The 25,752-nt window shown below is 45.8% G+C and overlaps 2 protein-coding genes across 5 annotated transcripts; one reads left to right on the forward strand and one right to left on the reverse strand.

The window, feature by feature from the left end:
* The first annotated feature begins 74 nt into the window (after positions 1–74).
* On the forward strand, positions 75–16,860 carry TTC16 (tetratricopeptide repeat domain 16). 4 transcript variants are annotated; one of them, XM_051980033.1, is made up of 14 exons: positions 75–266; positions 1,568–1,720; positions 2,111–2,201; positions 2,639–2,782; positions 3,179–3,279; positions 3,383–3,509; positions 5,187–5,401; positions 8,925–9,175; positions 10,496–10,637; positions 13,204–13,369; positions 13,867–14,003; positions 14,282–14,396; positions 15,172–15,439; positions 16,468–16,860. In XM_051980033.1, the coding sequence occupies exons 2-14, from the start codon at positions 1,578–1,580 to the stop codon at positions 16,542–16,544; spliced, it is 1,977 nt and encodes a 658-aa protein (XP_051835993.1). In that variant the 5' UTR covers positions 75–266; positions 1,568–1,577; the 3' UTR covers positions 16,545–16,860. The 4 variants fall into 4 exon arrangements, with proteins under 4 accessions (XP_051835993.1, XP_051835996.1, XP_051835994.1 ...); XM_051980034.1 differs by lacking the exon at positions 75–266 and adding an exon at positions 273–1,472; XM_051980036.1 differs by lacking the exons at positions 8,925–9,175; positions 10,496–10,637.
* On the reverse strand, positions 16,816–22,846 carry TOR2A (torsin family 2 member A). Its single transcript, XM_051980048.1, has 5 exons — positions 22,640–22,846; positions 20,047–20,312; positions 18,894–19,069; positions 18,109–18,236; positions 16,816–17,819 (listed from the first exon to the last, which is right to left on the reverse strand). Exons 1-5 carry the CDS (start codon positions 22,791–22,793, stop codon positions 17,569–17,571), a joined length of 975 nt encoding a protein of 324 aa, XP_051836008.1. The 5' UTR covers positions 22,794–22,846; the 3' UTR covers positions 16,816–17,568.
* Between the last annotated feature and the right edge of the window lie 2,906 nt (positions 22,847–25,752).

The following is a 25,752-nucleotide window of genomic DNA, read 5'->3' on the forward strand; positions in this document are numbered from 1 at the left end:
CTGCCCCGGACGACCTCGCCCACCCTCCCTCTCTCGCGGAACAGTGCCGAGGAGTCGAGGGCGGCGCTTGCGCACTGTCTTAGGCGGGCCGGGCGCGCGGGGGCTCCTCTGCTAGTGGGCGAGGATTTGGGGGAGGCGGAAGCGGTGGAAGGTCCGAACCAGAATGCGTGGCCGTCTATACTGCAAGATGTCTCCGAGAGCCAGTTGGCCGTGGACCAGCATAAGGGCCACTCCAAGAGACCCAAGAAGGAAATTTCCAGTCGAAGGTGAAGAGCCGACTACTCCCTCGAACTCCGCCCCCGGGATACTCCAGGATGCGCGGCCAGCCCGCATGCCCTGGTCCTCTTGCGGCGGAGCCTGGGAAGCGCACGCCCTCGGACATCCCCTCCTCCCTCGTGGGAAGCCGGGTGGAGTTCCTTACCTAGCTCTGGCACCTGCCCGGTCCGCTGGGCGTGAGCCTTTTCCTAAAGGTCCCTTCCCACCTCTTAAGCAGCAAGCTGGGGGCGGGGCCGGGGAAGCGTTTCCATTATCCCATTTTACAGTTTAAGGCTGAGACCTCAGGTTTTTCTTTTTTTAAGTGGTCACATAGGCACTGAGTCCGGGACCAACTTCTTCCCACTCTCACCCTTGGCTCCCTTCGTGTCCCTTCCCACCACCCCGGGACGCCTCTGAACTCTGCCAGCAGCGGCATCTGTTTGCTGGAGGAGTCTCCCCCGATAGAATTGTACGATCCTTGGGGGCAGGTACCAGATTTTCATTTATGACCTAGTACCGATGGCGCCCGACGGAAACTAGCTCTTAGTCGGCGCTTAAGATGTTAAGTGATACAAGCCTCATTTGCAACCCCGACTGGGAATAGGATTTCATAATTCTTTAGTATTTCATGACAATATAATGGATGGCGAAGGGAAGGGGGGGGGTGTGTGTGCATGTGTGTGCACACCACAGAGGAAGACTACTTTAAATCTCTTGTGTTATAAAGAGTGAAGGGGAGATGTGAAAAAAGTAAAGTCCAAAAAGTGTTTATAAAGCGTTTCCCTGCTAGCCTTGCAAGCCGTATTAGATGCTATTACGTCTAAACGTGTGGAATTCGTGGGTGTGGCCAGCGGGGGGCGTGGCCTTCTGTGTCGGAGCTTAGTAACTAACTGCCCTACTTTGGGGAGGCGGGCTTGGAACTCGGAGGTGAAGTTTTTCTGGGGGACAGTTAGTTGTTTAGAGTCTGAGAGCTCAGAAAGGCGAGAATTGCCTGAGAAGTGAGCAGCAGGGAAGACAGTGTGGGGACTAAGCAAGGTGTCCAAGTCTGAGAATCAGAAACCTGAATTCAGGTTTGTTTCTGCTCGTCTGCTTGTATGATCCTGGAAAGCTCCCTTTTTCCTCTTTATCTCGGTCACCTCCTCTGTAACACGAATCGCTCGGACTGCCTAGCCTGGTCTATTCCAGCTCTAAGTCTGGGATTCTCAAAGTTTGGAAAGGTAGGCGCCTGAAGGCTAGTTGATGATGAAAGGCTTTGAATGTCAAGCTAAAGAGTTCAGGTGATATCAAACTCTTAAGATTCTCTGGTTCTCAGGTACAACATTATGGCCCTAGAGAAGTTATGTGCGGAAGATGTAGAGCACCCAACCTTGACTCGGATTTTGGGAACGAGCACTGTTTTCCGGGGACTTGATCAGCCGAAAGTGTCAGTCAAGGGCCTTCTCTTGCCAAATAAAATCAAAGAGCAGTAAGTGTGGGCCTCTTACCCCCATTTCCTCCTTGCCCCCGGCCATGTCTCCTAGGGCTCCAAGTCTCTTGAAAACCCTGGGATCTTTGGCAATCAGGAGGTCTAGGTTCCAGTCCAAAATTTACCTTTTGCTGTGTGACTTTAGACACTTTTCTGTACCTGTTTCTTTATTTGTTCATGGGGATATCTTACCTACCAGAAGACTCTTCTCATCCTACGTTCCATGATGTTGTGATTTCCTCCGAGAAGCCATTTGCCCTTCAGAGTGCAGCTCTTCCTTCCCTGAATGCCCATTGTGTTAGATTGGGGAACACTGTCCACTTTTGCCTTTTGCATTTTAACCTTTCTCTTACCCCCAACCTATCTATCTGCCTAATTATCTGTCCACAGCTTTCAACATGGGCAGGATGCCATAGCCACAGGGGAATGGGAAAAGGCTGTAATCTCTTTCTCCAAATCGATCAACCTTAATCCCCACCTGGTGAGAATGGGAGAAAATGGGAGAAAATGGAGAGGGCAAAAACTCTTTCCTCCCCCACAAAATCCCCTTTTGCCCCCCCCCTTCCAGCCAAGGATTGGGGCTGACCATGGGCCTCCCCAGAATACAAAGGATAAGAAAATTTTCTGCCAATCCCTTTCTTGGTGCTACCCCTTTTGGGCTCATGGATTCCTTCGTACCTTCGACACTGGTCACCCATCCTCTAACCTTAAAGTCACTTTCCCATATTGGACTTTTTTTCATCTCCTAACAAATCCTCTAGACCTTGTTAGACCAGAGGATCTCAGAGGTTCTTCCTTTACCTGGGATTCAATAAGCCTGGTGCAAATTCTGCAATGTGGGCTGGATTCGACTTTCCTGAACTAAGTAAAAACCAGCTTTCCTTTGGTGTCTTCCCTTGCTCTCCCCCCTCCCCACAGGTGGAATCCTATGTGTTTCGGGCTGAAGCCTTTCTCCAGCTATGTGACTTCGCTTCAGCTGCCCAGAATCTTCGAAAGGCTACCTTGTTAGCCCCACACCAACAGGAGTTTATGGAGCGATTGTGCTTTGTCCTGTATCTGCAGGTACAGGGTTGCCCAGTCCTGCTAGGGAACCCACCTCTTCTGTCTCCTTCCTAAAGGCAGAAGGTGTGCTTCAGGCTTCCTGGCTTGTCTCTCTAATCATCTGTTTCTGTCCTGTGCTTATCACCTTGTTCCACCTCTCACTCTCTCCTAGTCTCTCTTTCTTCTGTACCAATATGTTTCTTTTTCTCCCTTTCTCAGTCTCTTCTCATTTTTCTCTCTCTGACTCTCCTGGTCACCCCCTCGTCTCTCCCTATCTTGAGTTTTTGTTCCTTTGTCTGTGTCTCCTTGCTTCTTCATCTCTCCTTTTCCATTTCACACATCTCTCAGTATTTATTCAGCTGTCTTAGCATTCTGGGAGGAGAACAAAGCACATGTGGCTGCCTGTCTCCTCACCAGGGCCAATGTCTCTTTGAACATCATTCGTACATTAAAGCCTTAGACCTGTTCACCCAGGCTTCGGAGCTGCAGCCTCATAACCCCTCCTACCGCTTCCGCAGGTGACCCTGGGGTTCTTCAGGCCTTGAGGGAGAAGGGAGGCAGGGAATAGGGCTGGGAAAGAAGCCTCCCTCACTGTGGAATCCTCCCTTCACCTTATTCTAGCATTGCTTGCCTTTTGGCTATGAAACAACATCAGGAATGCCTCCAGATGATCACAAAAGAGTTGAAGCAGAATCCCAGTCCTGATGGCTTCATCTTCCGAGCTCGACTCTATAACTACTTCCTAAAGGTAGAGCCCAAACCAAGCCTCTCCTCCATAGGTGGGATGAATTGGATTAGGATTGGATGAGAATGGCCCTCAGCCCTCTAATATCAGAATGAACAAGGGAGTTCATTCTCTGCTATTCCCAAATCTTTCTGGAAAAGTCAAGGAAATAAATCCCCAGGACCACAGCTTTACTCAGCCCCTACCCCAGCCAGTTTAGAATGCACTCAGCTTGAAAAGTAGTAATATCAAGTGAGATTAAGCTTTAAATGCCCAGATGAGGAGTTGTAGTTTGTCCTAAAGGCAGTAGGGAGTCAGTGAAGGCTTTTAAGAAGGGAAATGACATATATTCAGACCTCTGCTTTGTAAATAAAAATTTGTCAACTATGTAAAGGAATTCAAATCAGTAAGCCGTTATCAAGAATCTATTATGTGCTAAGTACTGTGGATAAAAAGGCAAAAAAACAAAATTGGATCTCAGAGTCTAATAAGAGATCAAAGAGGGAAGAAACTGAAACTTAGAGTCTTGATTAGGAAGTTGTTGCAGTAAATCCAGAGTAGGTCTAAAAAATGGTGAGGTCTGAATTAGAGTGGGAGGCCCTTTAAGCAAATGGAAAGGGACAGATTTGAAAGGTATTTTGGTGGTAGAAGTGATAAGATTTGGCAACTGAGTGAATTTGAAATGTGAAGAAGTGAGTCAGGAATAACTCCAAGGTTATAGCTTACCCTTTCGAGGTTTACAAATCACTTTAAACAACAATGATCCCCACTTTATAGGGGAAGAAACTAAGATAGAAATATGTTGACTTGCTCAATCATACAAGTGGATTCATGATTCATCCTTGGTCCTCCAGATTTCTGACAAGGTCAGTGATCTTTCCACTGCCTAGTGAGGTATTTCTAAATTACTGTGGATTGGGCTATGGTCTAAAATGCAGATTTGCTGGACCCAGGGATCAGGTGTCCTGAGTGTAATCCTGCCTCTGCCCTGAACTCAGCATGACTTTTGGGCAAGCTGCTGTTCCCTATTTCCTTCTTTATAAAACCAAGGCGCTGCTACTAGGTAGTCTCCGAGGTGCCGGCCTTCCCTAACATTTTGATGAATCAGTTCATTGTGATTCTGAATTGCCCCATTCTGAGGCAGCAACACAAGGTAGTGCGGTAACTGACCAAAGTGCTGGACAGTTTAGAAGCTCAAGAACCCCCTCAGATCCTACCTGTGCCAACTTGAGTCAGCCTCTTTCTGCCCAAGTCAGCCTCTTTCTGCCCAAGTTATCTAATCTGTACATTGGGAATTATAAAAGCACTTACCTTAGAGGGTTGTTGTGATTGTTTGCCTCAATTTCCTCATTTGTAAAATGTAAAACTTGTAAAATGAGATGGAGAAAGAAATGGCAAACACTTCAGTATCTTTACCAGAAAATTCCAAATGGGGTCACAACACAACACAACAATAGCACTTTATAACAAAGAACTATATAAATATTCTATATGTATATATATATACATACACACACACACACACACACATATATATATATATATAAACTAACCCACAAATGTCAAGGATAAAGCCATGCCTATAGCACAGCTCAGCTGGCACTTGGTCAGAGTACAGGACACAAAACTGGGGTATAGGGAAAAGCATCCCTGACCATTCAGGCGAGTGATTCTTGCTCCACTCCCCACCCTTTCTGCTAGCCGAATCAGTGTTACCAGGATCTGCATCGAGCTCTCACCTTGCAGCCTGAACACCCCGAGGCCAACACATTGCTGGAAAAATTGTTGGTTCAGGCCAGGAAGGTTCAGGAGGAAGCAATGATTGCTGCCTTGAAGGGGAACTTGGAGGATTCTTTAATCCGAATCAACTGTGCCATTGAGAACAACCCAATGGACCCTGGCTACTACTTATTCAGGTATAATTACAATAGTGATGATAGTAGTACAAGTTAATAATAAATGATAATTTATAATAAATAATAAAGGGGGTAGATAGATGGTATGATGGATAGTATGCTGGGCCAAGAGTCAGGAAGATGAGTTCAAATCTGGTCGGAGGCACTTCCTAGCTGTATGACTGGGCAAATCACTTAATTATATTTACTTCAATTTTCTCCTCTTGTAAAATGAGCTGGAAAAGAAAATAGCAAATCACTTGAGTGTCTTTGCCAAGAAAATCTTTCCCACCAAAAAAATGGTTATGAAGAGTCAAGTGTGATTGAAAACAACTGAATGTCAAAGGATATGAACAGACAATTCTCAGACGAAGAAATTGAAACTATTTATAGACATATGAAAATATGCTCCAAATCATTAGTAATCAGAGAAATGCAAATTAAGACAACTCTGAGATACTACTACACACCTGTCAGATAGGCTAGAATGACAGGGAAAGATAATGGGGAATGTTGGAGGGGATGTGGGAAAACAGGGACACTGATACATTGTTGGTGGAATTGTGAACACATCCAGCCATTCTGGAGAGCAATTTGGAACTATGCTCAAAAAGTTATTAAACTGTGCATACCCTTTGATCCAGCAGTGTTTCTACTGGGCTTATACCCCAAAGAGATACTAAAGAAAGGAAAGGGACCTGTATGTGCCAAAATGTTTGTGGCAGCCCTGTTTGTAGTGGCTAGAAGCTGGAAAATGAAAGGATGTCCATCAATTGGAGAATGGTTGAGTAAATTGTGGTATATGAATGTTATGGAATATTATTGTTCTGTAAGGAATGACCAGCAGGATGAATACAGAGAGGACTGGCGAGACTTACATGAACTGATGCTGAGTGAAATGAGCAGAACCAGGAGATCATTATATACCTCAACAATGATACTGTTTGAGGATGTATTCTGATGGAAGTGGATCTCTTCGATAAAGAGAGCCTTAATTGATCAAAGATGGACAGAAGCAGCTACACCCAGAGAAAGAACACTGGGAAATGAATATAAATAAACTGCTTGCATTTTTGTTTTTCTTCCCGGGTTATTTATACCTTCTGAATTCAACTCTCCCTGTGCAACAAGAAAACTGTTCGGTTCTGCATACATATATTGTATCTAGGATATACTGCAACCCATTCAACATATAAAGGACTGCTTGTCATCTGGGGGAGGGGGTGGAGGGAGGGAAGGGAAAAATCGGAACAGAAGTGAATGCAAGGGATAATGCTGTAAAAAATTACCCTGGCATGCGTTCTATCAATAAAAAAGTTATTAAATGAGAAAAAAAAAAAAAGAGGAAAAAAAAAAAAAGAAAACAACTGAATGACAAATAATGAATGAAAAAATGTTTGGTAGGTAGCTGGCTCTTGGATATAGTGCTTTAACTTATGTAAAGCCCTGTACAAGTATTACTTCACTTTATCTTCATAATAATCCTATGAGATTAGCATTATTACCATTTTATAAAGTAATCAAGGCAGACAATGCTCAAGTGAATTGTCTAGAGACTATATACATGGCTAGTAAGGATTTAACTTAGAATTTGAATTCAAGGATTGCTGACTCCAGGCCCACTCCATTGTATCATCCCACTGCCGATAACAACTGCTTTATTTATTTATTTATTTATTCATTCATTCATTCATTTATTTTTAAAATAACTTTTTATTGACAGAACCCATGCCAGGGTAATTTTTTACAGCATTATCCCTTGCACTCACTGCTGTTCTGATTTTTCCCCTCCCTCCCTTCACCCCCTCTCTCAGATGGCAAGCAGTGCTTTACATGTTAAATAGGTTACAGTATATCCTAGATACAATATATGTTAGTAGAACCGTACAGTTCTCTTGTTGCACAGGGAGAATTGGATTCAGAAGGTATAAATAACCCGGGAAGAAAAACAAAAATGCAAGCAGTTTATATTCATTTCCCAGTGTTATTTCTTTGGGTGTAGTTGCTTCTGTTCATCCTTGATCAATTGAAACTGAATTAGCTTTCTTTATCAAAGAGATCCACTTCCATCAGAATACATCCTCAAACAGTATCGTCGTTGAGGAATATAAGGATCTCCTGGTTCTGCTCATTTCACTTAGCATCTATCTCTAATGCTTTATATGAAGTCTTTCCTAATACCGTACATATAATATATACTTGCATTTATGTATATCTGAATGTGTTATTTTCCCCCTAATTTTAGATAGATACACACACATACACACACAACCCACTACTATCTCCTTCATCCCTACTTCCATAAAATGTAAACATTTTTCCTAATTTAAATTTATGTAATCCCCCAGTTACATTTAACAATATTTTTACTTTGTCTTTTAAAACTTTTGAGTTCCAGATTCTCTCCCTTATCCCCACCCAAACCCTCATTCAAAAACCACATGTGAAGTTAGATAAAATATTTCCATAAGAATTATGTTGTAAAAGAAAACATAGATCTCCCACCCTAATTTAAAAAACCCTCAAGAAAAATAAAGTTAAAAAAGAGAGAATGCGTCAATCTGTATTCAAGCACAGTGATTTCTGTGGGTATACATAGGATTTTTCATCCTAAGTTCTAAAGAGTAGTTTGGATCATTGTACTGCTGAAAATAGCAAAGTCATTCAGAGCTGATCATCCCAGAATATAAACATCTTGAGGGCACTGAGTGTTTTTGTTTTTGTATTCCCAATGCCCAACTGGGAATATAGTAGACACTGGCTAAATGACTGCTTGTGGATTGGCTGACAAGGGTTACACAGTCTGACAAAAATCCCATCCTTATCCACTTTTTACAGATGAGGAAACAGAGCTGAGCATGGCCAAGTGGTTTGCTCAGGGCCACCCAGCTGGTCTGTATCGAGGCAGGAGTCGGCCTGACTCTGCCCACTGGGCCAGTGAGCCCAAGTGCAGACCTAAGGTTTTGTGTCATGGGAGCAGCTGTCAGATGGGGAGGAAGGGGGAGCAGAGCTCCTAAAGACCCCAGCACATTTATGCCGGGGAGGAGTCCCTGGGATACATTGTCTGATGATCCCCTGGCTGGGGCTGGAGGGGAGGAGAGGAGCACAACTCAGGCAGTTATGGTAGAGCCCCTGGCCCGGGAGTTTACAAAGTCTGTGCCTTTGCCACTGATGTCCTGTGTGACCCGGGGCCAAAGGTCACACCATTGATAGCCCCTTTACTTCTGTATAAAATGAGCAGGTTGGGCTCAGAGACAAACAAACATTCTGCTCTTGGGCCTACCAAACTGAAATCAGCCCGCCTCCATCCCAGGTCCTAGAGCTCACAGCAAGCAGAGGATACATTCCATCCACAGAGAGAATAAGATGGGATAGAGGGGGAGAAGGCGACAAGAGGGACGTGACTCTGGGCCAGGCTGGACACGGTGCCTTTGAGATGGAAAGATAAGGGCGAGTCTGAGGGCCTGTGGGGGGGAGGAAGGGGTGCAGAGAGGCCTGCTGCCCGACAGGAGGTGAGCCGGCCCCCTGCCTCCTCTCCCGCCAGGGGTACTCTGTTTCGGAGGCTCAAGGACTTTGATGCAGCCATTGACGACTTTGTCAAGGCCCTGGAGTTAAGCCCAGAGAGTGATGAGGATAATGAGGTTGCCAGGCAGGCCCAGCGCCAGCTGCTGCTTACGTACAACGACTTTGGGGTCTTCTGCTATACCAAGTGCGCCTACGAAGAAGGCGTGTTGCTCCTCAACAAGGCCCTACGGGGCGAAAAAAAAGAGAAGGGGATCTATATCAACAGAGGGGGTGAGCTGGATCCTTGGGCGGGGGGAGGGGGGGAAGAGGGGGAGAGCAGGGCAGGTTTGGAGATGCAGAATTCGAAGGGACTCCCTCATTGCAAATCTCAGGCATATCTGAGTCCCCGAGTGCCCAGATAAGCAGAAGAGGCTCCAGATGCAGTTCTGCTAGGCCCAAATCCAAGCCGCCTGAGTGCTGCTGACTGAACGGGCAGCTCTTGCCTTTGTAAAGGCCCAGCCCCTTGGCCTCCAGGAGCTAGCTGTCTTCCCCCAATTCTTATCCTTCCTAGCCAGGCCCATCCCCTTATCTCTCATCCCTGGAGGAGTTCACTCTTACTTCTGCCTTGGTTCCTGACTTCCTCCTCTCCTAGAATGCCCTTCCTCCTTCTGCTTCTCTAAGTCCTACAGGGTCCAGCTCACAGTCTACTTCACCTAGAAAGCCCTCTCCAAGGAACCTCCTAGTTCTCCCCCTTCAGAATTATAGCACTAAGTGGCACACTACTGGGGCTTTGCCTGCTAGTGTTCCCCTCACCACTGTGGGGCTCCCCGATGTAGTGAATAGACTGTTCCTGTCACCTGAAAATCAGCTCTGGGTGGGCCCTCTCAAAGACACAGAGGCGTTGCAATTTGCGTCCATGGAAATGGCCTGGATAATGAAGTCACAGATCCCGAGTACGAGTAATTTGCCCTTATCAAAACATCCATCTTTGGGGATAGGTATTTAGAGGGGAAGAGGGTACCCATACCCAGAGCCTTCTCAAGGAGAAAATTCTCTCTAATAATGATTGATATTTGCTTTCTAATTTATAATTTTATAAAACTAAATTAAAATTGAGAGATCACTTAGCCAGGATCTCCCTGCCTCCCAAGGCCAGCTCTTTGTCAATTGCCTTTCATACATACAACTTTTCATTATTTGCCTTAATAGAAGGAAGAGACACCACAGTACAAAACAACAGATGATCAAAAAAATCAGTTGTATTTAGCTTTGGGAATGGGGCTAGGCTCAGATATCACAAGCCCTCAGCCTACATTTAGTGTCTTCCCTAGCTGACCTGCCCAAGACCCTACAGCTTGATGGAATCCGGAGTGGGGGTAGCAGAGGGGTGACAAAGTCCCTCACGATGATTCCTGTTGGCCAAGTCCAAGTGGATGGAGGGGTGGGCAAATGAGGCACTAGGAAGAGACAAGCAGAATCCCAATTGGAGGTGAATGGATTATGTTGAAGGGCTAAGATGACCTGACCTGTGTGCAAAGGAGGAAGATGTGGAACGTGGGTCAGATGAAAATAACAATTGGTTCCCTTCCTCCTCTCTGCCTTCCCTCCTAGATTGTTTCTTCAAGCTTGGAGAACTGACCTTTGCTGAAGCCGATTACCTGGAGGCATTGGCACTGTGTCCTGGGGACCAGGGTGCTCGATACCGCATGGGAATGGTTCAGGAGAAACTGGGGCTTCGCAAGCAACAGCTGAGGTGTGTGACAGCATTTGTGATGATGCTCAAGGAAGAGCCATTGGCCAAAGGATCTTCACAAGCCCTCTCTCCAGGATGATTCAGCCTGGCACTTAGCTAGCCAGGCAAATACCTGAGCAGCCTTTGCAGGGGGCCAAGCTACCTGTCAACTTTTAGTAGCTTCCAGTAACTGCTTAAGGCATGGCAGCCCAAGAGCTTGCTGTATTCCCTTCTCATCCTATACCCACTCTGGCAAAGGTGCTCAACATCTGCCTGGGAAGCCTAAACTTCAGTTTTCTAGTTAAATTAATTTGGGATAGTGTGCAGGACTTGAAGTGTCAGGAGGCCTTGGGTTCAAATCCTGCCTCATATTTACCAGTGGGTGAATATGGACAAGTCATTTATCTCTGCTTAAGCTTGTTTCCTCATCTATAAAAAGAGAGGGCTGGACTTGAAGACTTTTAAGGTCCCTTTCAACTCTAATAAATCTGTGGTCTTCTAATTAAGCAAAAGTATACATGCTGGAAGCTGGAGAGAAAAAGATGAAAAGTGAGATAATCCTTGTCCTCGAGGAGTTTATCATCTATTTGTTCCTCTGCAGGATGACAGCTTCTTCCCCTTTTTCCCCCTTCCAAATTTCCATCTGCTCCCTTCTCCTTTTCTTCAAGGTGTCTTCATGAAATCTTCATTGAAACTAACCTCAAATTTCTCTTAGTGCTTTATCTTGATTTCTCTTGACATTTCATTAACTCCCTTATATTTCAGTTTATGTATTTGTTTTTCCTGCCCCTGTTCCTACCACTACCATCATTGGATTCCAAGTTTCTCAAGAGCAGAGCATGTATCATTTTTGTCTTTATATCTTCAATGTCTAGCACAATGCATGTGCTAGAATAATGCTTTGCAATATAAGTAGGCAGAATTTTAATATTTGATTTGAATTGAATTAATAGGGGGAATAAAACAAAAAATCACAAACTGGAGTAGTGCTCATTAACTCTTTCTCTTCCCACTAGAGTCAAATGTGAGGTTGAGAGAATATTTGAGAAAGGCTTCTGAGCTCCTGAGGCAAAAACTTGGGGACTATTGAGTTGAAAGCAATCCTAGAGATTATCCCATTCAATCCATTTATTTCAGAAAGGAAATAGGTTTAAAGAAGGGAAGAGATTTGCTCAGAATTATGGATAGAGCCATGAATAGAATCCCATCTCCCATCTGTCACTCCCATACATTTTCTCCCCCCCCCCTTTTTTTTTTTGCTGAGGCAATTGGGGTTAAGTGACTTGCCCGGGGTCACATAGCTAGAAGTGTTAAGTGTCTGAATCCTGATTTGAACTCAGGTCCTTCTGACTTCAGGTCTGGTGCTCTATCCACTGGGCTATCTAGCTGCTCCCTTCTCCTCCCCCCTTAATGTTTTTTTTAAACTTTATTTCTTCAGTCCACATGTCTCTTCCCTGACCAATCGAGTCTTATAACAGATAAGACAGTCAAGCAAACTAGATCAGCATATTGATCAACACATTGAAAATATGTCTCATTCTGTAGCTATTGTCTTTAATATCATTGTCTGTGCTGCCATTTTAATGTTTCTCAGAGCTGTGCACAAACCTAATAGAAAGATAAACAAAAGGGGAAAAATATAGAACTGAACAAACTTGGAGAAATTGGAGCTACAATTAAGGTGTTAACTTTTTTTTCTTTGTATTCTTTTAAATTATTATTATAGCTTTTTATTGACAAAACATATGCATAGGCAATTTTTCAACATTGACCCTTACAAAAACTTCTGTTTAAGGTGTTAACTTAATGGGATCATTAAAGAATTCTCAGTATTACATGGTACTCTTTACAAAAGTAGACCATGAGCTGCTAAGGCAGAGAGAATTTATAAATAAAAAAATATTAAATATATTCTTTACAGATTATTAGTATGATAAAAAATAGCATTCAACATAGAGATCAAAAAGATTTAGACCTAAAGGAGATTTGGGAATGACATCCTAATAAATGTGTAAAAGAACAAATATTTTTCTTGTACAGCATGATAAATGTGGAAATAATGTTTAGAAGAATTGCACATTTAACTTAATATTGAATTACTTGCTGTCTAGGAGACAGGGGAAAAGAGGAGGGAGAGAGAGAAAAAGGAACACACAAGGTTTTGCAAGGGTGAATGTTGAAAACTATCTCTGCATGTATTTTGAAAAATAAGAAGCTATTAAAAAATAACAGAGGAGTGGACTGTTGGCCACTATCATCCCTTCTGGCTTAAGGAAAAAAAGATCAAATCATAGAAATAGTTTATAACAATGTGAGAAGGAATATTAAAACCACAATTTCTGGGATTTGGCTAAAGCATTTCTCAGAGGAAAGAAAATACTAACAAAATATAGAGGATGAAATTAATTTCTTTGCTACTGATGATTCTAGGACCGGGGGCTTAAGAAGTCTCCTGCTAGGCCTAACAATTTCTTACATCAGATCTCTCTCAGGCCTGAAGCACACAGACTAAGGTTAGTGTTCATGCTTGCATTCAAACATGCCTCCACTGGCTCTCACAAAGATTGATTCTTCCCACTATTTCTAGACAATATCACAAGGCCGAAAAACACTTCACTTCAGCCATTGAATACAACCCAGAGAGGGCAAATTTATACCTCCTCCGAGCGAGGAGCCGTCTGATGCTGCAGGATATCTTTGGGGCTCGCCAGGATGTTGTCACCATGCTGCTCCTCAACCCCAAACACCCTCAGGTGGGCTGTGCACACCTGCCTGCCTCCAACCTGGCCTAATTCAGTGGTAACCACTTAAGGCCCTTAATCTTTGCAAGGCACTATAGTTGGTACTGGGAATACAAAGGTTTTTTTTTTTTTTTTAATTATATAAATCCTATCCTTAAAGTGTTTATACTCTTAAGTGGGGAACATGATCATATGTAAATGAGTATGAGTGATCAGGAAAGGAAAAGATATAGGAAAATGTTTTATGAAAGTTTGAAGGGGGAAAACATTTTATTCCTTCATAGCAATTGTGATTAGTGGAGGAAAACAAAGGTGGAGATTAGTCGCTAAAACAATGTGCATTTCCTATAGATTTTAAATGTTAACTATGACTGTTCTAGTAATACTTGATGACAAAGGATTGTTCTTTCAAGTTCACAAGTTATGCAGGAAGAGTCTAATTTCCTTAGGCCAAACCTGGAGAACCCAAATCTGGATCTCTCAGTTTACCCTTCCTCTCTTCCTCATAGCTGGTTCCTATGATGGCAAACCTCTTCCCTGGGCAGTCTACAGAGTCTGTGCTGAACAGCAAGACAATGGTGATGGCCAAAACTGTCCTGGAGCGGGCGATGCAGAACCAGTTCCAGAGTACCCGGGATGTCCTGGGGTTAGCTTCAACCCTGGGGAGTTACCCAAAGGGCAAGGCTAGAGGGGGAAGGAGGTGGTGTAAAGTGGAGGAGGCTAGGAATTGGGTTTCCTGGGGGAGAAAATGGGGTCTTGAGCTCACTATTAGACATTTTGGGGACATCTATAAAATGAATTAGCAGGGCTAATCCCAACATCGTCTATGTTTAGGTAAAATCTGGTCCAAACTCATGCCCAGGCTAATCTTGAGTGGGCAAGAGGCAGCCAGTAAATTCTGATGAATGTCACTTCTTCCTGCAGACTCCTGACCAAGAGTTCTTCCAGGGAGGATGCTACGGGGCCATGTCCTAAGACGGAAGAAGCGGACCTCCAGGAGGATGTTTCTAGGATTTCCACAGCAGAGACCCAGGCAGAGGTGGAAGACTTTGCTCCCTGGGACCTCACACCTTACAGATTTCAGGCCTTGGGAGGGAGGATGACCTTTGTTTCCCAGTTCCATCATTCATCTAGGATTGGGTTGGTAGGGGTGTTGATAACACTCCACTAACATCCCGCTCTCTTACCTAGTCATGGTGTGGATGTGACATGGGCTCTCTGAGGCTGAGTCTGGCAGGATCTGCCAAACTGGAAAGATTTCAGTAGAGGCCCAGCAGCAGCCTGTCTGCCTGTCATCCAAGGACTGGTCTAGTTTACATTTCTAACAGCTCAACTACCAGCTAACATATAGGGCATTTTCAAAATCATTGCATCTATTAAGTCACAGTGGATTATCAAGTCACAATTTTATGCCCTTAGTTTAAACTCCACCTGCTTAGGGAGACGTTAAGCACACACGGTTGCAGAACTGGAGATCCTTGACAGACACATTGAGAAGAGGGTGGCCAGAATAAGGAAAGCCTAAAAACAAACAAAAATCCACCATCTGGGATTGATGTGAAAAAGAGAGGACTTGGCTGGGGATGTAGTGGGGAGACCTTCAAATATCTGAGGACTGTCACATGGGAGTATGGAGCTTACTCCAGGGCCCATGTGTGAAAGTTGTAGGGAAGCTAAGGAAGAACTTCCAAATCACATGTTAACAGTGGGGAATGAGGGCCTGCCATCTGGCAGAGGCTGGACTCCTCCCTGCTTTGGGGAAGAGGGTTATGGGACTAGTTGGTCTTCCAGCTAAGACTCTGTGGTTCTTTAAGGATGAGCATTTGATGGAGGACAGCCTAAAGCAAGCAGTAAGTCAAGAAGTAAGTCAAGAAGTGAATCAAGAAGTGAGTCAAGAAGTGAGCCAAGAAGTGAGCCAAGAAGAGAGCCAAGAAGAGAGCCAAGAAGGGATCCAAGAAGGGATCCAAGAAGGGATCCAAGAAGTGAGCCAAGAAGTGAGTCAAGAAGTGAGTCAAGAAGTGAGCCAAGAAGTGAGTCAAGAGGAGGAAGCTGGAAGCTCCCCAATGGACCAAGCTTCTCTAGGTAAGCCCTGAGTTGAGGTCTTTTTCACTAGGAGGGGGACAATGAGCCCTGGCTGCCCCTGCAGATGAGTCACTAGTTCTCTCCAGGCCTGTTTCCCTATTTGTAACAACTGCACTTATGTGCATGGATAGCTCTGAAAGGTGGATGTAGCCCTTCCATCACCACGAGCCTTTCTGCCCATAACCAGGCTGCCTCAGGCACATTGTTTGCCCCCAGGCTTGTACTTGACCCACCAAAGCATATGGTCAGTGGACCCTTGGCACAATCTCGAGTGCCCAGGGACACCCCCAGATTATAGTTGGACAAGAAATGGAGACTAGTAGAGCCCGATTGGCTCTATGCATGACGCACTGCAGGTGGTGAGGCTTTTTGATACATGCTGCCTTGTTTGTCCTCACAGTAATTTTGTGGGAGGCCAGGGAGGGGTTCTTACCCCATTCTACAGATTAAGAAATTTAGGTCCAGAGAAGGAAGATAATCCCAGGTCCAGTGCGGTCTCCACTGTACCTCACTGTCCCACAAGAAAAGGGGCAGCTGAGGACACCACCAGGGAAACCAGGCTCCCTGGGCCCCCGTTTCCTCATCTAGAAAATGTGACCATAAGACTAAATGGTGTCCGAAAGCTCTTCTAACTCAATCTACAGCCCTCTAAGGTAAGTGCTGCCAGTGTTCTTTGCCTGACGTTGGTGGAAACAGCCTCAGAGTGGTGAAGGGCTGGTCAAGTTTCAGAAGGAGAATTAGACCCCAGTAAGCCTCCTGATTCCAAAGCTGGAGAGCGCGCTGTGGGAGGCTGGCCTGGACCAGTGTCCAGATTTTGAGCTGGCAGCAGGAACTCCTGGGTTTTCCTCTAAGCCCTCCTCCTCAACTTATGGTGGGAATTCCTGGAATTCATCTCTTCAGTCAAGTAGGGAAAATCAGGTTTGAATGAGCCTTAGCACCAAACAGAAACCTCTCCCTCTCAGGGACTAAGTGGACCACCAAGAAGAGGTAGGCCTCCTTCACTTGAATGTACTTTAATGTCTTTCTAGGGCAGACATCTTCCTTGGAGGCCAAGATTGCCGACCCAGACCAAAGTGAAAGCAAAACCACAGTGGTCTTTTCCTGAACAAGTGGGTGATAGCCTTGGCTTCTTTCTTCCTCAACCCTAATGGGGGGGGGGGGGGGCTCCGTCCATATTCACCTTTGCATTTTGGAAGGAAAGGGGCAGGTCTGTGAGATAGACCTCTTGATGCTGAATGAAATCCCTCAGCTCCTTTTGCCCTGGGCCTCCACCTGCCCTGGGCCTTCGCCATCTCCATACCCCATCAGTCCTTGGCCCTTAACCTCCTTTCTTGATAGATCCAAGGTTTCTTTAGAACAAAAATGCCTACACATGCTTTCCTTGGTCCCTTAAATAAATTTATTTTGTATCTTCCCCTCTTTTCTTCATTTTTTTGTAATTTTGTAATTTTTTAAATTTTCATTTTGTAATTTTGTAATTAAAATCATTTAAAGCAGGTCCTGTTAAAGAGCAAAGTTTGCTGGACTGAGGCAGCCCAAGAATATCTCTTTGTGCCTGCTGGGATGAGAAGCTAGGAAGACTGGAAGGGGGGAAGGTGGAAAGGGGTTTGAGTGTAGGTGGGGGAAGTTGATCTCTTCAGGAGATTGGAGAGGAAAAGGTGAGCCTCAAAGGGGATATATGGATACTGCAAAGCCTCTAATCAGGGTAGGGAAGATGACTGACAGATGTGATCCCTGAGTCACTGTCACAGCATCAATTTAAATAAGGCTCAGAATTAGGTTGGGGAAAAGGGAATTGGACTTGGCTCAGATGAAGTTGTGTTTTGGCTAGGAGCTTTGGGCCCGGTTGGGGAGGGCAGAAAGGCAATGAAGACCAGAATCCAAATCTTCACCCACCTCTGCCACTAACAGTGGGGAAGATACTCCATGCGGCAGAACTCAGAACTGCCAGCCTGCCCTTAATCCTCTGCTCCTTGGGCTACCAGGCCAGCCCTGTTTACACTTTCCAGAAGCCCTGGGGCAAAGGTCATTCTGCCAGCAGCAAGTCTAGACCAAAGCTCCCAGGCAGACTCCCCTGATGATCTGAAGAGCGGGGGTGAGTCAGTGGGAAAGGAGTTGCCCCTGCTCACTCATAGGAAGAGGGTGATTCGAGAAGCAACAGTCTTGCAGCCATTGGAAGAAAAAAGCTGTTCCTCTTCAGGGAAGAAAGCAGTCCCGTCCACCACAGCCTGAGCCACCTCCTCTTCCTGCTGCTGGGCCAGGCCCAGCTGGGCTAGTTCATTGGTCACACAGTGCCGGACGTGGTGGCGCTGGAGGGGCAGGAAGGGAACCAGCAAGTCCAAGAGCTGGTCTTCTACAATTCCTGACTGCCAAAAACCATCTGGGGGGAGAGAGAAGTGGAGAGAGGGGTCAGGGCACCAGCTGAGAACCCAGGCAGAGGAAGGGGACTCTGGGGACTGAACAGGGAGATCCCAGGCTTTGAGTTTAAAGTTAATGGAGAGAAGTGGTTTTCAAGCCTGAGTGGTCCATCCTACAACCCTTCAAGGAAATGGGGGGAGAGAGGACAGGAAAGATCTGAGGCCCGAGTGCCTGTAATTTTTCCAGTACCAAGTTCTTAACTCCCATTCTGGATGGGACCTCAGGGAACTGGGGTGAGTAGATGGACTCACGATGGGGGTTGTCTGTGATGGCCTTAGAGATGGCGGGTTCTAGATCCCGAAGCTGGAGCTCCTCTCGGTCTCTGCGGGCACGCCAGGCATCCAGTGCCACCTGATTGATTTGTTCTCCACCAGCATTGCTGCAATCCCAAAGCAAGGAAGTCGCAGGTAGTCACAGATCAAACAGGTAGGAGGAGGGAGGTCTGATTCTCATCTACCTGAGCATGGACACAAGCTGGGACTAGGAGGCAGGATATGTGGGTCTGAAACCTAGCTCTGTCCCAGATGCACTGAAACATTAAAAGGAGGCATCTTGTCACTTAAGGCTTCTCTTTAGCCTTAAAAAAAAAAGTAATAATCATCAGATGTCTCAGTCCTTTAGAGTAGACCAAGCACATGTTCACCCCTAGTCTCATAATCACCTTACAAGGCAAGGAGAGAGGGCCATTTATGGGTGAGGAGGGCATAGGAAATGGCCAGAATCACACATCAATTTCAAAGCAGACCTAGGACCAGACTCCAGGTGATCGGTGCTGCCTTCTGTAAAAGGGAATTCTTAACCTGCTCCCTCATTTCCCAGTATCTGAGAATGAAACAGATTAGGCCAGTAGGGTTCTTGGAGATCTTCAAAGGATACTGTCTATAACCAGGATTCAAAGATCCTGAGGACTTCCCTTTTTACAGGGCTCACATAATTGGTTCTGGCTAGTTCAGATTGGTGGGATGACAAGCACTGATAGCTGGGAGAACAGAACTCAACCCTTCCAGCCCTAGCCCAAGAAAGTCTTTCCCCCTACCTGAGGAAGATGAAGATGGCTTTTCGGTAGTTGGTACCATAGACCACCCAGGAAGGTCCCAGGAAAGGACGGAGTACCCCTAACAGTCCTGGATGCATCTTATCCACCTCATCAAAGAGGAAGAGGGAACGACCACAAGCTGTGAGGTTCCCCAAGATCCACTGCTTCAGGTCACTCTGTTAAGGGAAACATGAGGGGGCAAAGCAACATAGCATGGGGACCCAGGATAAAAAAAGGTTAAAGCTGGGGTGGGGGGAGGGAGAGTGAGAAAAAGCCAGAAAGTAGTGACCTTTCAGTCCATCCAGTGTGAGACAAACATGCCCCAACCCCAAAGGATGGAAGCTCCCTAGAGCAAGAACCAACTTGGATCCAAGGAAGAGCTACCTTCACTTGGACATGCCCTTTTCAATGATTTCCCATAGCTGGTAGTAGATTTCTATCGACTCACACTTTTCTACCAATTATACTACAACCTCTTACCAATTTAATAGTGATTTTTACTTCTCAAAGCTCTCATATACATTCTTTCACTTGACTAATTCTCTCCATTTTATAGTTGTGAAACTGAGGTAGATATGTTGAGACTTGTTCAGTGACATTCGACCACGTGAACAAGACCAGGGTAGCAGTGCAGGTTGTGCTTAGGAGCAAAACCTAAAGCCCAGATTTTGTTCTTGAACTCATGGGCACTGTGTTCTGAAGCAGTAGGCCACAGATGAGATCACAGCTTTAGAGCAAGAAGGGAGTTCATAGGTCACATGAGATCATAGCTTTAGGGCAAGAATGGAGTCCATAGGTCCAATCCGGTCTCTCTATAAGGATGTAGTCCAGGAAAGATGAGTTGCCCCGGTCACAAAGGGAGTAAGTAGCAGGCCTGGGATTCAAATGAGATCCTCTGACTCCAAAGTCTATTTTATTACATATTACACTACAGTTGCACTCGACACTAAGCCCCTGGGAATGTTTAATAGTATTCAAAAATGCCAGTCAAATATCCAGCATGTCACCCTGGTTCAAATTAGGCCAATTTGGAGGCAGAGAGGGAGGAGGCGCAGCTTTTACCTGCTCTTAATAAACTCCCAACTTGCTCTGTGGCCTTAAGCCAGCCAATTTCCCATTCCGTGCTTTGGGCCCCAGCATCCAGCCGGCTTACCTGGTATCGCTCTATCTGGTCTGCGTGGGGAAAGTGGATGACAGGAGAAAAGTGATGCACGTGGGGACTGGCCATCCCGTTTCGGAACAGGTACTGGACCAGCATGGAGCTGACATAGGATTTGCCTGTGCCAGTCCAGCCGTGGAAGGACATCACTAAGGGTTTGGCTGGTGCAGGATTCTCCACAAAAGCCTTCAGCCCCTTCATTACCAGTTGTCTTACCAGATGCTGCCCAGCCAAGTGCTGGGCTAAATCACACTCTAGGCCTGGAGAAGAAGAAGAAGAGGATCCAGGCAGGCTGGCAAGGGAACACTTGGTCCCCATGGGAGTCTCTGGTTAAGGGGGGAAGGTCTCAATCCCAGAAAGGGGATCTAAAGACCCAGTTCCTCCATCCCCACTGGGACCCACTGGTCACTCTGGCTCCTCCATCTACCTAAAAACAAAGCCCACGGATAATACACCTCAGCCTGCCCAGACTTTGGTCAATTAACACCAAACCTCTTCCCCAAAATCTTTTTCACATGAACTATTGCTAAGTCAAATACCCCATTTGTAATTTATAATTTGCTTTTTGGAATCAAGCATAAGACAAAATTTCATTTTATTAATTTTTAATTAATCCACATTCCTTTTAGATCTTGATTCTATCATCCAACAATTACTATCTTCCCCCATTCTGTAATGCACAAATTATATTTGATTCACTGATAAGCAATGTTGAAGAAAACTCTTGCATAGGTTATTAGATCTATTAGCTTGTATCAACTAACCAGATGGCTGGCATATTTTCTCTTTAAGGCCTAAGCCTTACACTCAATGTTTATTACCACCTTTATGGTGCTACCATTCAAACACAAAAAAACCCTCTTCCTTCAGCTTCCTGCCAGAAATTCACCGATCAGATTCCCCCTTTTCAATACCAACCAGAGAGGGGGCCTCTCATCCCCCTAATTTCTGTGACTCAATCCCAGTTCCCAATAACTCTAAATCAGAAGAAATTACATTTATGGAGTGTTTCAAAATTTGCAAAGCATTTGACATGATTTCTTTTGATCCTCATAACAAGCCTTTAAGGAAAATGTTGATGTTAAACATGGTTTTTGGGGGCAGGAATGGAGAGGTGAAGGGAGAGGATCTGCATCTATGGTTTCATCAATGTGCTTTTCCATTCTAAATGTTTTTCCCTTTTAGCTTTGACTTTAATACCAATCAATCCAATAAATATTAACCCATCATCTATTATATCCAAGACACTACTAGAAGCCCGGGGTACAAAAGTCAGCCAGTCCCTGCCTTCAAGTAGCTTTCATTCTATCCTGGGGGGTTGGGTGTAGAGGGCCCGAACTCTGAAAAGGTGTACTTGAATCAAGGACAGCAGGGTGCTTATAGTTAAGCACTTACTCAGTGTTGAGATAACTCTAAACATATACTTAATGTGATAAGGTGATGTAATGGGCAGTTGGCACGTGCTCAGTTGTTGTGATGGACTCATACTGAGGTACTTAAGGGCTGAGAAGACTGGGAACTGAGTCTCTCAGCCCCGGACACTTCATCTTTGACCAGCCTCCTGGTGGCCCTCCTGCCTTCATCACTTCTCCCCCTAAAGACCAAGGCCCATCCAGAGACCCTCCAGAAAGCTAGTCAGGACATTACAGTTGGGGGGAGGGAGGGCAGCTGAGGAGGAAGAGTGTTCTAACAACTACAGCAATTTGGAAAGACACATGAGATGGCACGGGCTTAACCATAAAGGAGGGAGGGATTCTAGGCTCCCAGGATAACAGATTGGAGAGGAGGAAATGCATCCCCTTGTCTGTAATTTAAAACACATGAGGGGACGAGTAACTCTCATCCGGAAAGGAACAGGAGCCGGGTGGGCCTTACATGCTACCCTGGGGTCCGCACTGTTTCCGGCACAAGAGGGAGTTCCTGGAACTTCCCAAACAGGGGAGTAACAGGCTCACCTTGTACTTCACAGAGATCCCTCTGGATGGAGAGGCTGCCTACAAGCTGGGAGTCCCATGAGGAACCGGGCAGGATAGCCCAGGCTAGAGGTGAAGGAGGCCAGACTTACAGAGGAAGGGACCACGTGAATGGAAGGGGGCGGATGCAAGAGATGTGGAAGCAAAATCAACAAGGACCATTACTGATGGCTATGGGAGAGGAGCCGCCTCCGGCCTTCCCCGGAGGATTTAGGAGAAGGGACCCCGCAGAGCATCTATTCCAATGGCCCCTGCGGCCCGGATAGGGGAAGTGGTTTGCCCTAAGTGGCCCAGGGCATCCTTAGCCGAAATCAGAACTAGAACCCGCCTCCGGAGCCTCCAAATCCCGCTCCAGGTGTAGCCTACAGCTTCCCTGGCCCAGATCCCAGGTCCAATCTACAAACTCTTGCTCCTGGCTGGTCCTCTTTTCCTGAGCCCGGGGCCCAGCTCCCGGCCCTTTGGTCCCGCACAGCTCTAAGTCCTAAGCCCCGAGTGCCCGGCCGCAGTGCGGTCTCAGCAGCACCGGGTCCAGAAGCCCCCAGCCCCCAACCTCCCGGCCCCGCAGAGCCGGCCCTGAGCGCCCTGAATGCCCCGCAGCTCCGCCCCGCGCTTACCCCGGAGGTCGGGTCGGAAGTCGCACTCGCAGAAGGCGCGGAAACCGCAGCTCAGCGAGCTTAGGTCCCAAGTGGCGGCCGCGGCAGATACCAGCCTCAGCACTCCGAGGCACCAGAACATCCGGCCCCAAGCCGGGTCGGCTCCTGCAGCCATGCCGGACCGGCAGCAGCTCGAGCCCGGACAGCCACCAACGAGCCAAACCTCCCCGCCCCGTCCCTCTGATTCGCGGACTACAATTCCCAGCATGCACCGGGGGGAAAGGGAGGGGCTGCTCGCTCACCTGGGTTCAAGCTCAGGCCCACCCCCGGCTCCCTTTTCCCCAGCAGTAGGACAGAAATCAGGGTGCACCTGTGGAAGAGAGTCCTAAGGCGAATTTGGGGATCAGGCATCGTCTGAGGGTCCCTTGAGGAAGAAAGAACCGGACGGGTTCTTCTAAGCGTCTGGGATGTCTCGGCCCGCAGGCAGAGCCGAGAAAGGGCCACCAGGGAGCGCTGTTTCACTACCCAATCTGCCCGAGCTCCCGGGGCGCGCTGGGCGCGGGGTGGAGGCGGCCCCCGCGGGAGCCCGCAAACTTGCAGTGAGAGTCAGGAGCGGGGCTAGCAGCCAAAACCCGAATAGACTGATGGTATCTTGGTGTGCTTAAGGAGGGGCAGCGAGAGGGCACACAGGAAAAGGATCGTCCCGGGGGCCGGAAGACCCGATGCTGCTCCTGCCTCAACTGTTTCCCAGCAAGTCACTTAATCTCAACCTGCGTTTCCTCAGATTTAAATGGGGATAATAATTGCCCTTCCAAGACTTGTTGTGAGAATCAAATGAGTTAATATTTGTATAGTTGTTTCTAGGAGCTAGAAAAACACAATTCAAATAACTTGGGGCCACAGTCAGGATCACACAAGACGTACCAGCTTCCACCTTACAGGAACCAAGGGCTTGGAACAAGATATTATGGAAGACAAAGGAGCTAGGATTACAACCCAGAATCTCCTACCTTGCAAAACAGACTATAGTTCTTCAGGAGGAAAAAATAGTGAAAAGAGGACTTTCGAGCATTCCTGATGAAAACAGCCGGGTTCAATTTTAACAAATTTTGGCCTTCTTTGACAAAATTCAAAAAAAGCATAAAAAGACAAAAAAAAAAAAGGGAGAACTCATAAGGGACTCAGAAAGGTGAAACTGTTTACAATCCTCCATGGGAAGATGACAGGGATAACTCCTAAGAACTTAATTGTTATTCGGGTGGTTGGAAGGATTCTACATAGAGGGCATGAGTATGAGTCAGTTATATTGGGATGATCTCCAAAAAGTGCTTATTCCCTCTTACCCTTATCCCCACCCCTCCCCAACACCTGAAGAATTGTAATTGTGTTCAGTTTTGGAGACTGTAGTTTAAGAAGGACGGTGATAAACTGGAGAGATAGGTTCAGAGGAAGGTGATACTGATAGTTAAGAGCCTTGAGTCTCATGAAAGTACTGGTGTTTAGCCTAGATAAGTGAGGTTTGATGAGGAAGGACATATCAACTGTCTTTAATACTTGAAAAGGCAAATGGAAACGGGTTAGGTTTGTTTTGTTGGGACCCAGTGAACAGTCAGAAGCAATCCATGGAAGTGGCAAAGAAGTGAATTTAGACTTGATGTCACGAAAGACCTTTTAGTTATTAGAACTGTCCCAGAGTCCAATGGGCTGCCTTGGGAGGTGGTAGGTTCCTGTTAAAGTTCTTCCAAGATGTGAGTTAACCATTCATCTGCTATTATACTGAGCATTCCTTTCTAATATAGGATAGTTTTGAAGGCTGCTGAGATTCCTTCCATGGCTAAAATTCTGTGATTCTGGTTCATATTCTTTAAATTGAACAATGTCAAAAATATCAATTTAGAAGCAGCCACAGACCTCTGGGGACTGGTCAGTTTCAACCTCTTCCCCAGGGACTTTTCAGACTGCATTCAATGCTCTCCATAGTCTACTAACTCAGTCCTACCTGCTTCTCTAGCCATATGTAGAATTCTAAAATTCAGAGTCCTAATTGATCACCTTGGTAGGTAGAGAATGGAGCAGAGGGAAAGGATACTGAATTCAAATCCTCTTTCTACTACTTTGCATCTATATCAGTCACTTAGCTTCCCCAAGGCTCTATTCTGGGCCCTTTTCCTTTTTTTGATACATTTTCTTTTCATTTATCCTTATCAGCTTCCATAAAGATCATGTCTTTGTAAAGGATTACTAAATCTATGTATCCTGCCTCATTCTCTCCTAAGTGTCAAAGCCACACCACTCATAATCTACTGGACATTTCAAACCAGATGTCTGGTGGGATTGCAACATCAAGATATCCAAAACAGAGCCCATTATCTTTCTACCCAAATCCATTGCTCTTTCACATCCCCCTATTTCAAGAACACTTCCTATTGAGGTTCACAAATTTGCTATCATTTTTGACTCCTCACGCTCCCTTAGCAGTATCTGATCAATGACAATATCTTGTTTCTGTCTCCACATCTATTGCATGTATATCATTCTTCCTACTCACAAGCCCGCAGCACTAGTCAGGCCCTTATCACTTTCCACTTCGGCTATTGTGAGATCTTCCTTGTTTGGTTTTCTTGTCCCCAGTCTCTCTCCAACTCCACTTCATCTTTCACACATCCACCAAAGTGATTTTTCTGTTCCCTCCTTTGACAATCTCAACTCGCTCAATTCCAGCACCTCCCTATATTCTATTAGCTTTAGAATCTAATGTCAACTCCTTTCTTGGGCATTCCAAGCTCTTCCCAAGATAGCCCTTTCCTTCTTTACCACCGTCCACAGTCTAGCCATGCTGACCTACTCAGGCAATGTTGCAATTGTGTGTGAGGAGCACATCTCTGTGGCTTGATACTGCCCATTTCCCATGCCTGAAATGCTCTTCTCATCTGAACTTCTTGGAATTCCTAGTTTCCTTTGAAGCAGCTTCTGCTGAAGGCCTTATCATGTCTCTGCTAGTACCTTCCTATCCAGTTACCTTGTATTTGCTTTGTCTCATATATACCTACGTAAATTAATGTTGTCTTCCCATTAGAATGTAAGCACCTTAAGATTAGAGACCATGTTACTTTTTTGTCTGAATTCCAGCCCTT

The sequence above is a fragment of the Antechinus flavipes genome, chromosome 2 (genome assembly GCF_016432865.1).
Source record: "Antechinus flavipes isolate AdamAnt ecotype Samford, QLD, Australia chromosome 2, AdamAnt_v2, whole genome shotgun sequence".
Lineage (NCBI taxonomy): Eukaryota > Metazoa > Chordata > Mammalia > Dasyuromorphia > Dasyuridae > Antechinus > Antechinus flavipes.